Below are 21,429 nucleotides of genomic sequence, written 5' to 3'. Positions count from 1 at the left end.
CCTCATTTTACAGTTCAATCCATGCATGCGTGCCCGATTCCTTTTGCTTTGGCCTGTGAGAAGTAAACACATTTAGTCATTATCTTTAATTACATATCACTTTTAATTATAGACGTGAATTGATTTTTCTTAAATGAATTAAACACGTATTCAATTGAGGAATGCGTTTCAACCAGAGGTGGAACCTCCAGGGGTCAGAAAGTCCTGCCATGTGTTTCTTCCTCTCGTGAACTCCCCCAGCTGATTTCACCAATTAGTTCTACCTCCTGGCTGAATAATTGTGCTAATTAGCAAATCCAGGTGGGGAGGACTTTTACTTTCTGAACCTGGATTTTCCACCTCCGGTTTCAACACAGGATATGAATACGAGTCCAATCAGATGTTTAAAAAAGAAAAAGAAAAAAAGGATCTTGCACATGAACAGTTTTGTTATTTTACAATTTTGCTTTTTTGTCAGAAGTTTCTGTAAAAAAAAGGTAAATCTGGTGTGACAGTGACACATTCAATGGCAGTAAATATTTACATTTTTCTTTTGACTAACTGGTACGGTGAAAATATTACTATTGTAATAGGTCAGGATTTGAACAGACGTTCCTGCATTAGCCTTTTATTACTGCAGGATATGTAGCTGACAATAATGATATTATGGATTTGCTGCTTATTTTATTTATGTCTGGCATGCCTGAATTGTCAGGCATGAATGAAGGAAGCAATTTTGCCAGGGCTGTGAAATAATATTGAAGGTAAATCTCGATTCAATTGCAGACAACACAGTAAAAAGAAAAATTCTTTGCAGTAAGCCTTAGCAAAGGCCAAGGTCTCAGTATGAAATTAGAAGTAGACAATCCAGGTTTCAGTTTGTAATTAGAAGTAGACTTATTCTAGGTCTCAGTTTGTAATTAGAAGTAGATTTAATCCAGGCTTCAGTTAGTTATTAGAAGTAGACCTAATCCAGACCTCAGTTTGTAATTAGAAGTAGACTTAATCCAGGTTTTAGTAGAATTTAATCAAGGCCCCAGTTTGTAATTAAAAGCAGACTTAATCCAGTCCTTAGTTTATATTTAGAAGTAGACTTATTCCAGGCCTCTGTAATTAGAAGTAAACTTCATCCAGACCCCAGATTGTAATTAGAATCAGACTTAATCCAGACCTCAGTTTATAATTATAAGTAGGCTTAATCTAGGTCATAGTTTGTAATTGGAATTTAATCTAGGCCCCAGTTTGTAATTAATGGTGGACCTAATCCAGGATTTAGATGGTAATTAGGAGTAGAATATCATAAAGGCCCTGGTTTGCGATTAGAAGTAGACTTAATCCAGGCCTCAGAACAATGGGCAGTGTAATTCAGGGAGCCTGAGCCTGAGTCCAAGTCTGACTAAGCACCCAGAGCAGCCTTGGTTTATTGGTTTATGCAGGAACTTACAATGTTGCCTCTGCTCATTGGCTTACAAACGAACTGTGAACACTTACTTTCCCTAGTGGACATGCATAGATACATGTAAATTCCCCAGGGGTCACAGCTACTGCATACTGTACAATGGGGGAGGGGTGAGACCCCAGCTATCTTCTGCTTTTCTCTGATTGAATATGGACTCTCAGAACTATCTGCATCATACTACAGAAATGCATTGTGGGTATATAATTACATTTATTTGTATGGCAAACAAACATACATATTAATAAAGTTATATAATCGTAAATGGATAAAAGAATCATTTAAAAAAGGACCATGGTATATACATTATATGGCAAATTCAAAGGGAATAACAACATGAAATTACTGAGAAGACAAAAAAAGGACATACAGGACACACGTAAAAATGCAAGGAAGGATAACAAAAAAAGACATTACTGAAGGCAGACAAACAAAATGCAAAAACAACTGACAAAAAACACGTACCGTATATGACATGTACTGTATGGATACAATATAATACTCAAAATACAAACTTGAGATCAGTTTAGGACCAGTTCTCTTTGGCCTGGAGGGACAGGAGAACCAGGGCTGAAGGGCAGGATGGATGGACAGACGGACGAAGCCGGGATGGGATGGGGTGGGATGGGGGTGACCTCCAATCGTCGCTGCTTGATGGACTGTTGACGGTGAGGGGGGGGGGGGGGGGGTGACGAGGGAAACAAGAGGGCAGAGGTGATGTTTCGGGTGTAGAAGACAGGACAGTGACTGATGGCAGTGGGCGGGGCGGAGTCACAGGGGGGCAGGTTTTGGACGCTGCGCAGGCATCGCTGTCAGGCTGGGCGTGTGCTGTGTAAGTCTTCCATTTTCACCATTAATTTTCCAGCCCTTATGTTTCGAATTACAGATTTGTTACACAGCTGGAGGGCTACCCTTGTTTGCATATCTGTTTAAGACAAATGAGACCAATCAATGCGTGATTTGCAAAAAGTGTCATAGGGACTTTGGGAGCTGTATTAATATTAAAATGTGGTTCTCCGTGCGCAAATTGTTTTCAAAATGAGGCCATTATAATAAATAGGTTAATTTCTCACTTTCAATATTATTGCCAAACCCCCATCTCCACTCTCAAAACATAATGAACATGATTGTCTCTGTCCATATGACACAGGTCTGTACGTGTGTCTGCACGTGTGTCATATGTGTGTGTATCTGTACATGCAAGTCATATGTATGTGTATGCATTTGTCAGTGAGTATGTGTGTATGTGTGCTTGTGTGTCTGTCTCTACATGTCTAATCTCTGTACCTTGTATGTGTGACTGTGTTGTGTTTGCGTGGTGTGCATGTGTGCGTGCTTGTGTGTCTTTGTATGTTGTATGTGTGTGTGAGTTGTGTGTCTGTCTATGCTATGTATGTTGTAAACAAGTATGTGTGTGGTGTGTGTGTGTGTATGTGTGTGTGCGTGTGGTGTGTGTGTGTGTGTGTGTGTGTGCGTGTGGTGTGTGTGTGCGCTTGTGTGTGCGTGTGCGTGTGCGTGTGTGCTTGTGCGTATGTAAGTAGGTACGGGTGTGTATATGTGTTTATGTTTGGTCTGCCTCATTACTGCCTGTATCACCTGATTCTCTCTCCTCCAGCCCCTCTCTCCAGGATCACCCCGGCTGTCACCCTGCTTGAGTTAAAGAGACTGAAATATCGGTCAAGAAATAAAAATATAGGCGGCTAGGGTGGCCATTTCACTTTGGGTTTATTTTGGTAGTATTATGTACACAAACACACGCCAATATTTTGATTCATCTGACCCAGGGCCAAAGTCAACAGTCTCCCGTGAGCACAAGCCACACTCCAGAATGAAAAGAACCTCTCTTCTGCTCTCTCATTGGAGAGGGAGACTAAAATAGAGAAAGTGCACACACTCACACACACTATACACACACACACATGTACACACACACACACCATACACACAGGCACACACACACGCGCGCGCGCGCGCACACACATACACACATGCACGCTCACACACACTATACACACACACAAATACACACACCCGCACACACACACACACACTCACACACACACGTGCTCACACATACACAATCACACACACACACACACGCTCTCACACACACACGCACACACACGCTCTCACACACACGCGCACATACACACGCTCACAAAGTGGACATATCTGGATCTGGTAGTCTGTTGAACCCTTGAGACCCTCCATACCTGGGTGAGAACACATGACCTCTGTAGCTCTGGTAAAACACACAGCCTGTCGATGCCTTAGCCCCTTCTCCCACAAGGGTCTTTATTTTATTCAGCGTTTTGTCCCGGGCAGCATGTAGGTGGCAACTAAGAATGCATGGTTCAAACACGCTCTCAAACAGACACCCACAGTGCATGTCAACATGAGCTGCAACGGGCAGCTGCGTAGCTCGGTTCCTACATGCCCCCCCGCCCCCCCCCCCCACCCCCCCACAGTGGGATTTACAGCGTCCTGCCTGCCCTTTGCCTCAGGCATTTACACACTGTCCCATTATCCCTCACTCCTCCCTTCATCTCTAGGCTCAAATTAACCTCCATCATTTATTCAGACTCCCCGCTGCCCTCAGCTCCTCTCCTCCTCCGCTACCGCGCCTGCACTCTCCTCTCCTCTCTTCATCACGCCATCTTCCCCTTCCCCTGTGCTAATGAAGCGGAGAACAGAGTGGCCTCACAGTTCTGCGAACAATAAGCGTTCAGTTTCACTGAAAAATACCTCAACGTTTTAAGGCCGCCACTGGGGAGACAGGTTTACGGGAGCCCCAGAGGGGCGAACGTGTCGTGTGCCAAGTCCACATTCTGTCACGAGGTTTTTACGAGCAGTGACCGCAGCTACAGTACATTTATGTGAAAACAGAATTCATGTGTGAACATTAACAGTAATTACAGTCTAGGCTAGCGGGTTTGACATGCGCCCGCGCCCCCCCCCAGCTGTGACTCCGCCGAAGCCTCACCTCACAGCCCCAGGCAGGCGGAGAGCTCGGCCAGCGTCAGGCCGCGGTCGCCGTTGCGGTCGCAGTAGCGGGAGAACTTCTTGGCGCACCGGCGGGGGCGGAGCCTGCTGCGCAGGAAGAGGCGGAGCGGACGGGCCTCGCGCTCGCTCAGAACTCCGCTGCCGTCCGCGTCCAGGCGCAGGAAGTGCCACCGCAGCGCCCCCTCTGGCCTGCCCGGGCCTGACGGGTCCGGCTCAGCGGGGGCCGGAGAGGGCGATTCAGACCCCGCCGCGGGGACATCAGCCATCCTGAAACACACCGGGGCAGAACCAGGCTCGCCTTGTTCATTCAGCTGAGAGTCTCTGAGAAAACCTTGCGTTCTACTCACTCTGAATCATTCGCTGTTTTATGTGTTCAGTGCGGTTTTATGTGTTCAGTGCAGTTTTATGTGTTCAGTGCAGTTTTATGTGTTCAGTGCAGTTTTATGGGTTCAGTGCAGTTTTATGTGTTCAGTGCGGTTTTATGTGTTCAGTGCAGTTTTATGTGTTCAGTGTGGTTTTATGTGTTCAGTGTGGTTTTATGTGTTCAGTGCGGTTTTATGTGTTCAGTGAAGTTTTATGTGTTCAGTGTGGTTTTATGTGTTCAGTGTGGTTTTATGTGTTCAGTGAAGTTTTATGTGTTCAGTGTGGTTTTATGTGTTCAGTGTGGTTTTATGTGTTCAGTGAAGTTTTATGTGTTCAGTGAAGTTTTATGTGTTCAGTGTGGTTTTATGTGTTCAGTGCGGTTTTATGTGTTCAGTGAAGTTTTATGTGTTCAGTGTGGTTTTATGTGTTCAGTGTGGTTTTATGTGTTCAGTGTGGTTTTATGTGTTCAGTGCGGTTTTATGTGTTCAGCGCAATTTTATGTGTTCAGTGTGGTTTTATGTGTTCAGTGCGGTGGGGGGGGGGGTCTTTCTGATAAAAAGAAAAAGAAACAGTCTTCACAACATGGGCTGATGACATACATAAGCTTGTTAACACAGAAAGATGTTAACACAGTCTGGTAACACAGGTTCTGACACGAAAGGAAGTAGCCCGCCAAAAGCAGTGGAGGAGGAGGCACACACACAGACCGACAGGGGGAACAAATCAACCTGCCAACACCCCTCTAATTACTGCTGTAAAATACATCCCATTAAATCTGTCACCAAGCCCTGCGTGTCTTTATATGCAAATAAAATACTTAATAACTTTCATGTCTGATAGGACGTGCAGTCAGAGTCTGAAAGCACGGTATCTGTGCCTGCATTTGCAGTGACGTGTAATGCCTACATACAGGGCCAAAATCCTAACAGACTATATGAACAACATAGAGCATCTTGGGAGAAATGCTTTTGACTGATGATAATGCATAAAATGGGAACAACACAATCTTATTTTCCCCCGAGGATGCAGCAATGTCATGCTTATTCTCTCTCTGCTTTGCATAATACATACACATTCACTCATACGCTTACATTGTCTGTACATTTATGTACATATATATGAATACATTATCAAACATGTTCTCGTATTTGTTCTCATGTTCTCATTCAGCCAAGCCCATATTTAGATTTAGGTTTGTACTAAAGATTAGACATTTACGTTTGTATTGATCTGTCTATGATTTTTTAGCATGCAAATGTTTCATTGAAGAAGAAGAATAAGAAGAAAAAGAAAAATAAGAAGAAGAATGGATTGCATTTATCTATTGATTTTAAAGGAACAGAACTAGATGTGCGATTGAAAGCCCAACACATATCTGGAAGGTCAAACAGGAGTCTGCTGTCACCTCAAATGAACACATCCCAATCACATCCCCTCTAGCCACCAAGCCCTGGTAAGTATCCACTGAGAGGCTGGTTTTGTATGGACCCCACAGCTGGGAAACAAGGAACAATTTATATGTATGAGCCGCCAGGAGCCCAGATCAAATGGATTTTTACCAAAGCATTTTTTTTTGTAGAGTATATTGCTTTCTGGTGAGATCAAAATGCAATTTTGTTAACCCACCCACACAATACAATGTAATTGACCACTGGCGCCCAGCAGTCATGTTCTGGAGAAATTGAGAGGAATGCAATCAAAGATGGGTTATCTTTTTAAAAACACACACACACCATCTTTTGTGAGTCAGAACACATTTGTATTATGCTGCAGTGCACTAATGTAGCTTTTACCACTGATTTAATTATACTGTACAGAACAGTTCTGTACACTGTTTCCTAGAGAGAGACATAAAGTGGAGAGAGGCTAAATAAGGGATATAAAGAGACACAGAACGGGAGGCAGAAGAGAATTTCAGTCGTAATTTGGAGAGTTATATATAAAGACAGAGATAGAGCATTAAGCTCAGTAGTAAATCTGAGAGTGATATAGAGAGACAGGGATAGAGGTTGAAGCTCAGTCGTAATACAGAGAGTAATATAGAATGACAGAGATAGATGATAGAGGTCAGTGGTGGATTTGAGAGTCTTACAGAGACACAGTAGCAGTCAGTTAGGGTAGCTGTTAGCTTGAGAGGGCAGATGAGGGGGAGAGAGGGCCAGGAGGAGGGGGGGGTGCAGGTGAGGGGGGGGGGGGCAGGTGGGAGGGAGTACTGACCCATGAGGGCCTAATATCCCTCCAGCCTGGCTGACCAGCAGCTGGAGCACATGAACCAGCCTCTGCAGAAACTCCTTCTTACGAGCACCAGGGCAACCTGGAGAAAAGAGAGAGAAGAAAAAGCGAGACCATGGCTGGCACTGTCAATGAAATCCTACTGCGAAGAAATAAATAACGATATATGTACTATCTGTATTGGTTACAGATTCACGGCAGACGAGCTTCCCCATCATGGCTTCAGGCCGGCACTGCTTCAATAAAAGTAACCCAAGTGAGAAATTTAATTTCAGTTGGAACTTTGCACCAGAGGAACAAAAACACAAAAAAAAGACTTTAATTGCTATCGCACCCGGCAGACAAACTGTAAAAGAGCAGATTAGTATTCAGCGTCAGAGATAAAAGACAGAAAGAGATCCTGACCAAAGGAAGAGGAGGAGAGAGAGTGACTGCGATCTGGCCGTAGGGAAGGGCAGACCTGGCTGCCCAGACAGGACAGCTTATTCTCACCCTGCCTTCCTCATGGGGTGGAGTCAGAGCTGCATTTTATTTGGGATCTGGGATTTGGGATTCAGACCCAGTCAGAGACAGAGGGGCAGATATTCCCCCAGGGAGGGCGGGCACAGTACTCGTGACGCACTTTCACTCGCCACAATGCGAGGGAGGCGGGAGCGACACAACAACAGCCACGGTTTTCAGCTGTTCTCAAGTTTTTTTTTCTTTCTTTCGCGACACTGCCCAACCAAGGAGCGCGCGGGGCCTGTTAGCTTTACCGCTAATGAAGTGCCATCTGCGTGGCTGTCTGCCTGTCCGTCTGCCAGCATCGGGCAAATTAGCAGCCAGCAGCGGCCAGCCGGCGGAGAGGTGAGGTGTGAGGCAGTCGAGATAAACCGTTAGAAAGAGTGCGGGATGGACGGCGAACGGTCCCGCTGCAAGCGGACTGCACACCGCTGGCGGGGCGACAGCTGGCGCCCACGGCAGTGCGGTAGGCGCTCGCTCGCTGGGAACTATAAATATGCTGAGTCAATTAAGCTCATTTAAATTTTTAAGAGAGAGAGAGAGAGAGAGAGATAGAGATGGTGATAAATGCACATTATTAACCGATATCCAACTGTTTGAGCGCCTTAAATTCGGGATCCATTGTGGTCCTGTGTTTTATAAGCACAGAGACCTGGAATGCATCCCGAAAAAGAGCCCTGTCAAACAGCTAGTCCTGCACCAACACAAAACCTGAAGGTGCTCCTTACATACGCACTGCACTAACACTAACAGCCTGAAGATGCTCCTTACATACGCACTGCACTAACACTAACAGCCTGAAGATGATCCTTACATACGCACTGCACTAACACTAACAGCCTGAAGGTGCTCCTTACATACGCACTGCACCAACACAAAACCTGAAGGTGCTCCTTACACACGCACTGCACTAACACTAACAGCCTGAAGATGCTCCTTACATACGACCTGCACTAACACTAACAGCCTGAAGATGCTCCTTACATACACACTGCACTGCACTAACAGCCTGAAGATGCTCCTTACATACGCACTGCACTAACACTAACAGCCTGAAGGTGCTCCTTACACACAACCTGCACTAACACTAACAGCCTGAAGGTGCTCCTTACACACGCACTGCACCAACACTAACAGCCTGAAGATGATCCTTACATACGACCTGCACTAACACTAACAGCCTGAAGATGCTCCTTACACACGACCTGCACTAACACTAACAGCCTGAAGATGCTCCTTACACACGCACTGCACTAAGACTAACAGCCTGAAGATGCTCCTTACACACGCACTGCACCAACACTAACAGCCTGAAGATGATCCTTACACACGCACTGCACCAACACTAACAGCCTGAAGATGATCCTTACATACGACCTGCACTAACACTAACAGCCTGAAGATGCTCCTTACATACGGCCTGCACTAACACTGAAGACAGCACCATAATTACACATATATCTGGATAAAACCAAATTATAACATGGCAAAAACAAACATGCAGCACTCATTGGAACACACATGCACAAAGCACAGAGTAAATTTAAGGGCTACAAGACCCTAGACAGAGAATACACTAAAAAAGTCAAAAGAGAGAGATTTCTATGAGCTATAGGCTTGTAAAGGTGTGGAAGGCCTGACAATAGAGGGGGGCTGACACAGGAAAACACAGGTACCCAGGGAGATCATGCAGGAGTTCACACAGGTGGAGGCAGAGCTACACTTCACAACATACAAACAAAATCATGTTAAATTACTCTTCAGCTTTAATTGTCTATAGCACAATATATTCTGCTACTGTGTGCAATTGTACTGTGCATTGGGCCTTGGCAATACAAACATGCGTGTTTGTCCTGCTCAGTTGAGAAAGACAGTGGGAGGACAGGAGGATAGAGAGAAAGATGAATAAGACGGGAGCAGGGAGGGTTCAGCACTCAGCAGTAGTTCACACAAAGAAAGAGGAGGACTCACCAGGCAGGGGTCGGTCTGTGTAGCTCCTGTCAGGCTGGCTCTCCAGAGGCCTGTCTGCCCTGCAGTCTGGAAGCTTATTCCTGGAGATGGATATTCACACTGTTATCACACTTCTGTTAACACTACTCGTGTACTGTCTTTAATGATCACTCTCTGGCCCAAATCATTCTTTTCTATTATAACACTTAAATCACCCTGGGTATCAGGGGAGTATGTGCATGATCTGAAGGAACACGTCGTGTGTGTGTGTGTGCGTGTGTGTGTGTAGGTGTGTATGTGTGTGTGTGTGTGTGTGTGTGTGTGTATGTGTATGTGTGTGAACGTGTGTGTGTGTGTGTGAACGTGTATGTGTATGTGTGTATGTATACAGGTAAGAACAGGTGTGTACAGGTGTGTGGACGTGTGTGTGTGTGTGTGTGTGTATGTGTATGTGTGTGTATGTGTATGTGTATGTGTGTGTGTATGCAGGTAAGTACAGGTGTGTGGATGTGTGAGGTGGCCCCATGCACAAGTGTGTTACCTAGTGGAGGTTCCTGGTAGTGGGCGTCCCGTGTCAGTCCTCACACACCAGCAGTAACCTGTGGCTCTGTGGCACTGCACTGGGCTGTACTGCCCGTCAGAACTGCAGTCTGGAACAAAACGGTCCTCCCGCCACAGGGGGCGCACTTGTGCCAACAGCGCCACCCGTTCCTGCTCACAGCTCAGGAGAGTGTCTGAGCACACACACATACATCCACACATAAACACACACACACACAAACTCACATACACACATACACACACACACACACACACACACACACACACAGCTTCAGAGCAAACCCAGACAGACAGCGAATCACTGAACTCCAGACCTGGGGTCACTTGGCTAAGCCGTGGATTCATTACCGTCACAATTACACCCCTGTCAACCGTAATGTTTCACAACTTAATAAGCACTTCAGGCACTCTCTGGGACTAACTAATGAAAAAGCCTGTTGTACAAAAATCCATGGATCTTTTAAGAACCCTCATTATTATTATGCAGACTGCTTAAACTGTTATTGCTCTTGCAGAAATAAAGTCAAGGCGTGCATATGTTCACATCATGCTGATGCTGGGTGGCCTAACACTGCATGTACTATATTGCTTACAATGCCTGGACATGCAAAGCAACTGCAGGCCAGAGTCCCCATACACCTGACAGGGCATTATGCACACTTACATAAGTGAATTAAAAAGGATTTGGCAATGATGGCCCTGATGCCAAATCAATAGGGTCATGGCCATTAGTACATTCAGTAGCCGCTTTTTTTGGTACACCTATCTAGTACTGAGTAGGACCCCCTCTTGCCTCTACAGCACCGTGAAATCTTTGTAGAATTGATTCAACAAGCCGCTGGAAACAATCTTTAGGGATTTTAGTCCATGGGCTCAACTTCACCATGCAGTTTCTATAGATTTTTCATCCACATCGCATTTTCAGTCTGCGGTGGAAGATAATGTCTCTGCTGCTCTGACCGAGCACTCAAGTCTGCTGCTCTGACAGACGGAGCTCATTTCACCACTGGGTGGCCAGAGCAGACGAAAGTCCTGACCAGGAGGAGGGACCAATAAGGGATGAGACGGCAAGGCGGACGCAGAGCAGAGTGGTCTGGCAGGAGTTTAAGGTTTGATAATGGATTTTGTGGGTGCCGCTCCTCTTGCTGCACCATAGACCAGGACTAGAGCTCTGTATTTTATTCAGGTCACCACCGGTAGCCGGTGGATGGGGGATGAGGAGGGACGTGACATGCATGTATTCCTGGCTGACTATAGAGCAGCATTCAGAATGAGATCGAGGGGTCTGATGGCACAGGTCCAGAGACCTTCTAGGAGAGACTGGCAATCTGGGACGTGGATGCCATTTTGTTTCCAAAGGTGATGGTGGACAGCAGTCTTGTAGACCAGGACTTGAAATTGAGTCACAATAACTATGAGCTGTGACTTGATTTGGACTCAAATCAGACTTGCACATCTTTTTTACTTGGACTTAAACTTTTTTTCATGTGGTAGTTACTGTATAATGGGCTATTCATGCTGCTGAAATAAAAAGGGGATTCAATGCCTCTGTCTCTCTGTACCTGTGATCAATTTTGGCCCCATAGCTGTCAAATGTCATTCTTTTTTCTGACAGTCACTTCAGGATATTCATGAGTACCATAGAACGAGTTTGGAATGGGACTGGTGATTGGGTAACTTGGACTTAGTCTGGGAATTGGGTGCTGGAGACTTGGGACTTGACTTGGACTTGAGGTAAGCTGACCTAGAGTTGGACTTGGGACCTGGAGACTTGAGAGTTTGCAAAACTGAGTTTGAGACGTCAACTGATCACCCAACCCGAAATATAATTAAGGAGAATTTTGATGCATGAGGCGGCATGTTTCTCTGTGGGTGGAAAGTAAATAAACAGCTGTGTCTCATTCGAACAATGGTAGGAGAAGCCATGGGAGGACACATTACTGAGCCAAGAGATTTAGTGCACAGGAGGGGGTCAAGAATGGATCCCTGGACAACTCTTGTGGTAATGCTGTGGAACATTGAGATAGAGCCATTCCAGATCACCTAATAGGGGAGATCAGAAAAGTATGAAGATGAGCCTTGTAAGCATTGTATTTTACCCATTCCTTTCACAGTTGCCAGAGTACAGAACAGATAGTCAAAAATATCCTACGCAGCAGAGCGATCTAGCAGATGAGGACAGAAGACAGGAATGCTGTTTGTATATCTTCTGTTATAGAGAGGACAGCTGTTTCTGCTGAGAGGTTTGCATTGAGGCCTAATTGATTCAGGTCCAAGATGATGTCCTCAGAAATGTAATGCATAAGCCAGGTTACCTGTGGGCTGCTTGGTAGAGCGGTTTCCTTTGGGGTCAGAGTTCATCAGTATGGTCACCCAGAAGGGAGGAGCAGTGATTTCTGTATGGAAAAAGAAAATAACAGGAAAAGTCAATATGGTTCTCAGAGGCAGTGGGCCATGATGGGGAATTTTGGGAAGAGTTCCCGAGGAGGGGTGGGGGGGCTCTCTCACCTGCTGTGTGTAGGGGCGGGGCAGCGGCGGGCTCAGCAGTGGGGGTCATTTTGCCCTCCTCCTCTGCATTCAAAGCCAGGAACATTTCGAGAGCCACTGTTACTGAGGTTAGTGCTATCTACTCCAGCACAGCCAAGACCAGCGACAGCGGTGTGTGTGAGTGTGTGTGTGTGGTGTGTGCATGTTTGTGTATATTCTTGGATGTGGCTTGTGTATGTGTGTGTGCTTGCATTTGTGTATTTGCACATTTGTGTTTATCTGTGAGAACACGTGTCAATGAACGCTTGGACATAAAGCCGCCATGGCAAATGGCAACTTTGAATTAATGCACAGCATAACTGAACCAACAGAACTGGAACACACAGTTCCTAGCAGGATAGGACTTGGAACAGCCACTCCAGTTGTAATAGTGTTCTGTGACCTGGTGCTCTAAACCAGAACTTTAAACTCCAGTTAAAGTCATTACAATTAGCCCATCCTTACCTCTGGGAGCAGACTCCATTTTAGGCTTCAGCTGAGCATCAGAGAACTGGCCTTTATGACAAAAAGTAAATATATATCATCAAAGAGCACGAATGTCAGGAAATTGTGTGTTTAGCTCATTTTCAAAATCATTTCACTCATATGTGCAGAGATAAAAAACAATAATCACAATCATCACCATGATTACAGTAATAGCCATGACCATAATAAAAATAATTTATAAATTGCACCTACTTCAGAATGTTGTTTGTCCCTTCAAGGACACTTGTCAAATAAACCACTCAGGTACATGCTGGTAAAACAATTATGAGTAGTACTATCAAATTCCACTTTGATTGCTTGACTTTCCGTGTAATGCTCCCTCTTGTGATCAATCATTAACACTAAATGCAATATGCATCCTGCAGCTGGACGCATATCCGTTTCCATTGGGAGGATTCCTGTGCAGACCAAGCCAAAGGTCAAGACCTCCGTTGTTGAAAGATTAAAAACGAGGAGGACAACCCAGTTCACAGCTATAACTGCTGACTGACAGACAGGCAGGCAGACAGACACACCAGACAGACAAGACAGCCCATGAGGAAAAGCTGGAATCTAGACACTTATATGGGTGAAAATCTAGATTGTTCTGACATAAATAGACTAGGGTAACCCAAACATAGCTCAGGTTCTACCTGGACATAGCCTGGCGATGTCCTAGTAGGCTAGAAAACTTTAACTCTTCAACCAAATGCAGCCGGCTTTTCACTTGAACATTTCACTGACTTCTCACCCCAGACATGTTTACTGGGAGACAGGCAGACGGGCAGCAGCGAACGCACCGTCTCTGTGTCTTACACAGACACCGCTAGGCGAGACGGCCAATGGCGGGAGGCTCACCTGTGCAGTTGGGTTTCTGGTGCAGCACGGAGGTGCCGCTGACTGGCTTCCCGTCCGCGGTGGAGCACCAGCAGTACCCCGTCTGACTGTGACACTGCACCTGGGGGAACAGGGACACACCTGGGCTAGACACGGAGACCAGGCCACTCAGACTGACCTGTCACTCAAACTCAAGCCTCGACATTTTCCAGTAAAGCCTAGAGACTAACTCCCTGGTGTTTTGCCCTCGTTAAGTTTATGTTCTTTGTGCTTTTTTATAAGGTTATATTATGTCAGATTTATGCTTTAATAACCCCAGCAGGGAAATTTGCTTGTTACCTTGGCCAGGATATAAAATAAACATAGACAAACAGCATCAACAAGCATTTTATAATGCTGAAATTCACAGTGGCTTAACCCTGAGGGGTTGATTAAAAATGCAGATACAACTAAGAATTACACATTATCAAACTAAGTAAACACTATTAAACCTACTTATTAAACAACAGTGATAAAGTAATAAATAAATAAATAAATTAATTCATTGTGTAAATAAGGTCCCTGTCCTTCAATAACCCATGAGCTTGTAAATTTTGTGAGGGGTACCTAAGCCTTACACTCAGGGGTGATTAGACATTTCTCCTTGGGCCTGTGGTGCTGTGCCTTTGGTGTTCTTAGGAAACAAACTTGGTGCCTGTTAAACTTTCACTGTCCCTAGGGGACCAGGCAGGCTTGGAGTCTGGAAGCTGGAAGTCGGTACCTGCAGGAAGGTTCCCTCCGCAGTGCATTCTGGGACGAAGACAGCAGACGCGTCACTGCGGCTACTGGACTCCAGCGCCTGGTTGCGGGCCAGCTGGCATTTGGACTGACTGTGTTCTGTGGTACAGAGGGCATCCGGTGTCACACTTAGAGAGGCACTGGCTTGTAAATTCACTTGTTATAAAACATGAATATGTGAACTGGATGGATACTAAAATAGTAGCCAGTAGCGCTACTGGTTTTCATTCCTCCTCTCTAATCAGAGACTGACGTACCAGTGTAATCTCTGACCAATCAGTGACATTAATGGATGGACTATCAGGCAGAAGCGAAAACCAGCAGTACTTGTGACAGACTCTTCCCCAACTCTAACTAAAACAACAGCTCTACACAACTGACAGACATGCGACATAAAAACCACAATCAGGAACCCCAAATACTTGAAATACTTTGAGTGTTCTGCAAGGGTTTCTTTGGCTTTTTTAGTTCTTTATGGAGCCTTCTATGGTAGGTGTGAAATGTGCAAAAGCTCCCAGATTGAATCATTTAGCCCAACAAACAACCCTGGAACTAGAGAGGGAGACACAGAGGAGCAATTTGGAACCCTTTCTTCTGAGAGTGTTGCTTTCCTCCCTCCCTCCCCCTCTTCACTCTCTCGTTCTCACCTATGCAGAGCGTGCGCGGTACGCTCCTGAGCTGTGCGTTCAGGCACTGCGCTCTCTGGAAGGCGCATAGGGACTTGTAGAGCCGCCCGTTGCTGCCGCACACTGCTCGGTGGCGCCCCCTAGCGCAGTTCAGCACACATCCCTGTGACCACATGGCGTCAGAGATCAGCAGCTAAAGGGCGCAAATAAAGTGAAAGGTTTTTTGATTTTTTCCCAATGATTGCACATAACAGTAACAGTGGTGCCACAGTACAGCAATAAGGGAACTGGGCCTGAAACTCAAAAGCTGCCGGTTCGATTTGCAGAGCTGGAAAGTCCAGGGGTCAGAAAGTAAAAGTTATGCCATGTGTTCCTTCCACTGGGCTGATTTCACCTAATTAGTTTTATCTCCTGGCAGAGTGACTGTGCTAATCAGCAAATCCAGTTGATTGGAACAAAATGCTGGGGAGCACTTTTACAGGATTTCCCACCTCTGTCGATTCCAAGCTGGGCCATTACTGGTGGACCCATGAGCACGGTACTTACCCTGAATTGCTTCAATAAAACATCCAGTTGTATAAATGAATTGTATGTAAAAAAATAAAAATAAATTTAAAAAAAACACAAAAATAAAAAAAACATTAATCTGTGGGAGTCAATCTGGAAAAGAGTGCCTGCTAAATACGACGTAAGGTAGTGCCTAATACACCATCGCAACTGTGGTGAATTCTCAGCAGTCAGTTTGGCTGTGTGACAAGAATCGACGAATTAAAAATGGAAAATGCTTTTTAGAACTTGGCTGTGGGCTGCTGCAGGTGTGTCTCTGGCACGGGAACAGCGTTTTACTGTCACACCGTGGGGGGGGCGTGGAGTAAGGGTGAGAGGGAGAAAGTTTTGGAGGTGTGAAAAGGAGAGGGGACTTTGCATTCAACACTCTGCCATTGTACATATGTTTGCATTTTTTAAATAAAGGGGGTATGAGCCAAGAATCTGTGTGTGTGTGTGTGTATGTGTGTGTGTGTGTGTGTGTGTGTGTATGTGTGTGTGTGTGTGTGTGTGTGTGTGTTGTGTGTGTGTGTGTGCGTGTGCGTGCGTGCTTGTACGTGTTTGTGTATGTGTGTGTGCATGTGTGTGTCTTGGCTCTCCCTACTCCTCTGTACCTGTGAGAGCTGCTTTTTTCTAATGGCTCTGTAAATAAACGGCTCTAATTTGGAGGAATAATTGGGCACAGCTCAGACATGACTCTCGCTCATTGCCAACGCCTGCCCTCGTGCTCTCTCACAGGGCTGTCTCCAGGGGCTAAGTCACACAACCCACCTGCCCAGGGGGATTCTGGGACTCCGGGCTCCTGTTTCAGGCACTCGGATGACCACAGGCCTTGAGCCTTAAGTCTGCTGGGAGGAGCTCACACACGGCTACTGCAATCAACAGCCCTCTACTATTCCCCGTCAAAAAGTGCATATGCACACACACACACACACACACACACACACAATACACGTCTGAACACACATACATGAGCAGACACAAGTCATAAGTTACCCATAAATAACAGAGACCACCTGTGTTTCCTCTACAGTTTCCACATAACTGTGGCGAGCCTGTAATTGCAGCGTCACTGCCACAGTCTGACTGGCTGGCCCCTGCTGGGTCTGCTGCGCCCCCCTCTGATCAGACGCAGGGAATCAGCGGTGCCACTAACAGCACGTCTGCGCTTCCTGTCTGCCGACGCTCTCCCTGTCCTGAGGTGCATGTGCATCTGCTGTGGGGCTGCTGTGCGCTCCAATCATCTGCCATTATTGCTACTCTTTTGCTTTGTTGTGAAATATAATTTGGTCCCGCCCCCAGGTCAAGCCATGCTGCTCTGTGATTGGTCACTCCGTGATGTTTTATCCCACGGACCTTTGGAAATAGTGAACACCAGAGGCTTTTTGAAAACAACAGCCTGCAAGTTAAACTGTCATAAAATGTCCCCGGTGGGAGTCCCCATTAGACAGCCAAGTCATTCTCAGTGGCTTATTGGTGTGAAAAAAGGATTCAGTGGAAACTAGTCTCACGGAACAGGTACCACACTCGACCGACCTTCACTGCAACACTGAGCACTGACAGAGCGAGAGACAGATCTGCGCTGTAGGAGCTGGCACCCCAAGTTTTTCTGGGAAACACAATTCTGGGCATTGAGAAAGAGAGAGAGCGAGTGAAAGAGAAACCTGTACAGAAATGATTGTATTCAAGGCCCGTGCTACAGTAAATTCCTAAAATATTCCCTGTGCCAGAAACCCTACTTTCTGCCAAATGTCACACATGCAGAAAGGTACACATATACACACACACAGACACAAGCAAGCAAGAATGGGTGTCCATGTGCACACAAACACACACACACACACTGGCATAATTCACTCTCTCACTTTGCCTCTTGAAGCGCAACCAGCTGTCCTCGAGCGCCCATCTTAAACACTTCTTTGTCCCCCCTCCTCTCTTTGTCATAACTCAGCAGATTTTCCAGTACGGCCATGGTGTGCATTTCACTGTTTATATAATCTTTTATTAGAAAAAAATAAAAAAAAGTCCTGAAAGGACTCACTGTGCTGCTAGCACAGTATGTTAATTAATCAATTGGTCATGTAGAAAAAAAAAATGAGACAAGTGAATAGCATGTTAATATTTCCATCGTGAGGGCCGCTGTTCGGTACAGAATACCTCATTCATGTGCAGCTGGGCCAGAGGCTAAGATAAGGTGAGGGATGGTGGGCTGCCTGACGTTCAGCAGCTCAGGCTGTTCCTTATGTAAATGCTCAGGGCAATAATGTGTTCAGCTGTTAATTGTGTATGATTTCAGGGCTAAAATATGTTCAGCTGATAACTGTGTAAGTGTTCAGGGCTATGGTACTGCATGTTCAAAGCCTCATTGTGTAAGTGTTCAGGACTATACTATGTTCAGAGCCTCGTTTTGTAATCATACAGGGCTATAACATGTTCAGTGCCTCATTGTGTAAGCTCTGGGCCATAATGTGTTCAGTAAGTCATAGCATCCAGCTTCAGGGATGCTCTGTGTTCAGGTGTAGTGTTGGACTGCCAGCAGTGAAAAATGCTGTCTCAGGCATCATTCCAAAATCTACCATAAATGCTCAACTGGGGGCAGACCTGATGACTGAGAAGGTCTTATCCGTTTAGCAGCAGCAATAAGGTTTATGCTTAAACCAATACACTTTTAAGGGAAATAAAGTGTAACAATGGGCATCTCTGTTGTTATAGCAGAGTAAAATCACGTAAAAGGGGTTTCTTACCCCACTATTGGGCCCCAGGGGCCCATCTTGCTCCTACTACCATCTAATTTTTACAGACTTCATCATTTATATGCAAAACATTTTTGTTAGCTTCATCTGCTGCTGTTCTTTAGGTTTACACCACTAAATACCCTGCTTCTAATTAAAATTGAGCGGCTCAGTCATTTTTTATTATAATAAGCTACGGTGAATTAGAAATCACAGTAAAAGAGAAAAGTTTGTAATATGAATTTATTTATTCATTAAATTGTTAATGTTATATGAATGAATTTAATTTAAAAAAAAGACATTTAATTGAATACTAATGTGTGTAAGACATATCCATCAGAAAATCCAACTAAATGCTTACAGATTTATTTTGGCCAAGATGTTTGGGGGAGCTTCTTGCCCAAAAGGGTGTAACTATACATCCCCCCCACCCCCCCTCTCACTGTTTCTTGTAGCCCGATGTTTAAGTGACTGATTTTATAACGACACGTGAAAATATAAATAAATTCAATGAGAGCTGCCTCGGGTTCAAAGCTGCTGAAATGCTCGCAAATTGTTTCGCGTTTGAATTAATGCCTCTCCAACCCACTTTCAACAGTGTGTGGAATACCTAAATCTACGGCCTCAGAAACTTCTTAATGACTGGGCTTTATTGAATTCAAATTTAAAAAAAAAAAAAAAAACATTTAATTAACTGTACAGAACCTACTGATAGCACTTCGACATCCTCAGGTTTTCACACAAGACAGGTGAGCTTTCAGATTCATGTTGGAACATATTCTCACCTCCTGGGACACAAACGTGCTGCAGTTGCTGCGCACGGACACCTGCTTTCCCCGAGGCAAAAAATAATTGCTTCTGTATCTTCCCTGTGGCCAAGTCTGGTTGGTAGTGTTCGTCTATATTTTTAGAGTCCTCCTTGAGGAAATAAACGCTTTAGAGCCCCTGAGATATTCCACCTAAACTCTGGTAGAGCGAAAGGGGTCGGAGGGTGCATTATAAACCACGACCACACGCCTCGTGGGTAAACCCAACACGCGCGTCTCTACCACCGAGCAGAGTGACAACCGGGACATATTCAATATTAACTGGCTCAATTCATCCCAGCAGTGCATTAACCACCGCATTACAATAATCAGATTGGATGTGCAGGAAAACTGTAGACTTCGATTAAATGAACTAAGAACCAGGTAGGAATACTACTGCCACTGCGCTCTAGCTGTGATGCATTCCAAATCCACTAATAAAAGCATTACTTTAAAACGTATTCTACTACGAGTAATATGCTAGCATAACATGGGCAACACTGTAAAAGCGATGGATAATTGCAAAAGCTGATTTAAAAAAAATACCTGCAGAAAGGTGAGATTTCAAGACGTAAAAAAGTACGAAAAGTTGTGTCCGCATCATGAATATAACATACGCTACAGAGAATTAAATCATTCTTAAAATTACAACGTACCTGAGACTTGTCTGCCGTTTGAACGGACGCCGTGAGCAGGACAACCAACAGCACGCGACAGCCTAACGAGAGCGCGAGCATGCTTCCCACTCCAGCCACCAGCAGCGCGCGGACGTCCACTTCGCAACGTCGCTCCGAGAAAGTCGGCTACTGGGCAGTTTCTGCGCAACTAGTCGTTTTAACACCTTATAACAAGGACGCTTCGAAGTCGATACATTCAAAAACTATTCTGCAGCAAGGGCATCTTTGGTTAGTACAAAAAATTTGCGCAATAGATTATGGTTCCGGCCATAAGTACACAATACTCCAGCCTTCCCTTGAGTTTTCTGTGCAGATGTCTTCACTGAGCGCCCTGATCGTTACATCAGATTTCAAATGTAAGATATTCCTTCTTTTATTTCCCTTTCGGAGTCAGCTGGCCAACGCGTTTGAATCGTTCAGACTTCCCTACTTCAGTCATCCTTTTCCTGAGTCTCATTGCCCTTGTTTTTCTTCTGTCCCCCACCCACTCGAGCGTAGCCCCCGACTTAGTCATAACTATTTGAGCTTTTCTTTAAATGCAATGGAAGACCCAATTTAACAGTGTTTTTTCAATATATCCACATATAAGGTGCATTAAGGCACTACATTAAATTCTAATATCACATTAATTTCAATTGCACAACAGCTGTGGTTTTCCCTCCTTTACTTCAAAAATTTTTTTAAACTGGAATGGGCTTCTGTTACCGTTCGGCTGGTGCATATCGACAACAGAACAGAGGGACCTCTGCTGAATACATTAAATGGCTATTTTAGAATGTTGATAGTGCAGCCTACTCAAAATACGATCAACGTTAATAGACACACAGTTCCAGAATTTTTTCTTTTAACGAGGTTCAACATTAATTATTTTCACTGGTCTTTTAGCATTAAGTGGGACCCAACAATGAAATTAATTGTAAGGTCTCCCTCGAAAACGATTCTTGAGCTCCCTCGTGTGGCCGTACTTAGTGCTTCTCTCACATCTAATTCGCCGTACATAAACCAGCGGCGGTCCCAAGTTACGAAAATATTTTCCACCAAAATGTCTCCCTCACTGTTCGGACAGAAAGAAGCAGGACATCAGAAAATAAATATCCAAAACATCCTGCATCACACACGAAAACTGTCTGGGCCAAATAGAAATACACCACGATGTAAATAACATCGTAAATACCCCCCCCCCCCCCCACCCCATTTCACTTGTAACTCGAAACTCACTGATCATTCTAGATTCACGTTCATATAAAGCAGTGGTCCCTCATTTTACGAGAAAATGGCCAACATTAAAACACCCGACTCCGTTGATTAAGGTCTTGACTGAGGACATTGATTAGTTGATGAGCTGCGAAAGTACTTTAGCACTGGTCTAGA

General features: G+C 45.0%; 1 protein-coding gene across 5 annotated transcripts; it reads right to left on the bottom strand.

The window, feature by feature from the left end:
* Positions 1–324: 324 nt before the first annotated feature.
* On the bottom strand, positions 325–21,386 carry LOC135236983 (SPARC-related modular calcium-binding protein 1-like). Of its 5 annotated transcripts, none has more exons than XR_010324725.1 (13): positions 20,038–21,386; positions 15,319–15,490; positions 14,655–14,770; positions 13,916–14,015; positions 13,037–13,087; positions 12,554–12,616; positions 12,361–12,441; positions 10,026–10,218; positions 9,506–9,585; positions 7,019–7,115; positions 4,419–4,705; positions 3,032–3,085; positions 326–2,094 (listed from the first exon to the last, which is right to left on the bottom strand). XR_010324725.1 is itself a non-coding variant. In XM_064303651.1 (12 exons), exons 1-11 carry the CDS (start codon positions 20,116–20,118, stop codon positions 4,420–4,422), a joined length of 1,320 nt encoding a protein of 439 aa, XP_064159721.1. In that variant the 5' UTR covers positions 20,119–21,386; the 3' UTR covers positions 326–2,094; position 4,419. The 5 variants fall into 5 exon arrangements, 2 of the variants coding, with proteins under 2 accessions (XP_064159721.1, XP_064159720.1); XR_010324724.1 differs by having other exon boundaries at positions 327–2,094; positions 3,032–3,082; XR_010324726.1 differs by lacking the exon at positions 12,554–12,616 and having other exon boundaries at positions 325–2,094; positions 3,032–3,082.
* Positions 21,387–21,429: the final 43 nt, after the last annotated feature.

The sequence above is a fragment of the Anguilla rostrata genome, chromosome 12, assembly GCF_018555375.3.
Source record: "Anguilla rostrata isolate EN2019 chromosome 12, ASM1855537v3, whole genome shotgun sequence".
Classification (NCBI taxonomy): Eukaryota; Metazoa; Chordata; class Actinopteri; order Anguilliformes; family Anguillidae; genus Anguilla; species Anguilla rostrata.
This window is presented reverse-complemented; position numbering and strand designations above follow the sequence as displayed.

Bases quoted from the DNA above. Each gene is read 5' to 3' on its own strand.
- LOC135236983 (XM_064303651.1), bottom strand. From the start codon at position 20,118: ATGCTCGCGCTCTCGTTAGGCTGTCGCGTGCTGTTGGTTGTCCTGCTC. The intron at 15,491-20,037 runs GTACGTTGTAAT...TGCGCCCTTTAG, and splicing joins AAACGGCAGACAAGTCTCAG to CTGCTGATCTCTGACGCCAT. The intron at 9,586-10,025 runs GTAACACACTTG...ATCCATCTCCAG, and splicing joins CTACCAGGAACCTCCACTAG to GAATAAGCTTCCAGACTGCA.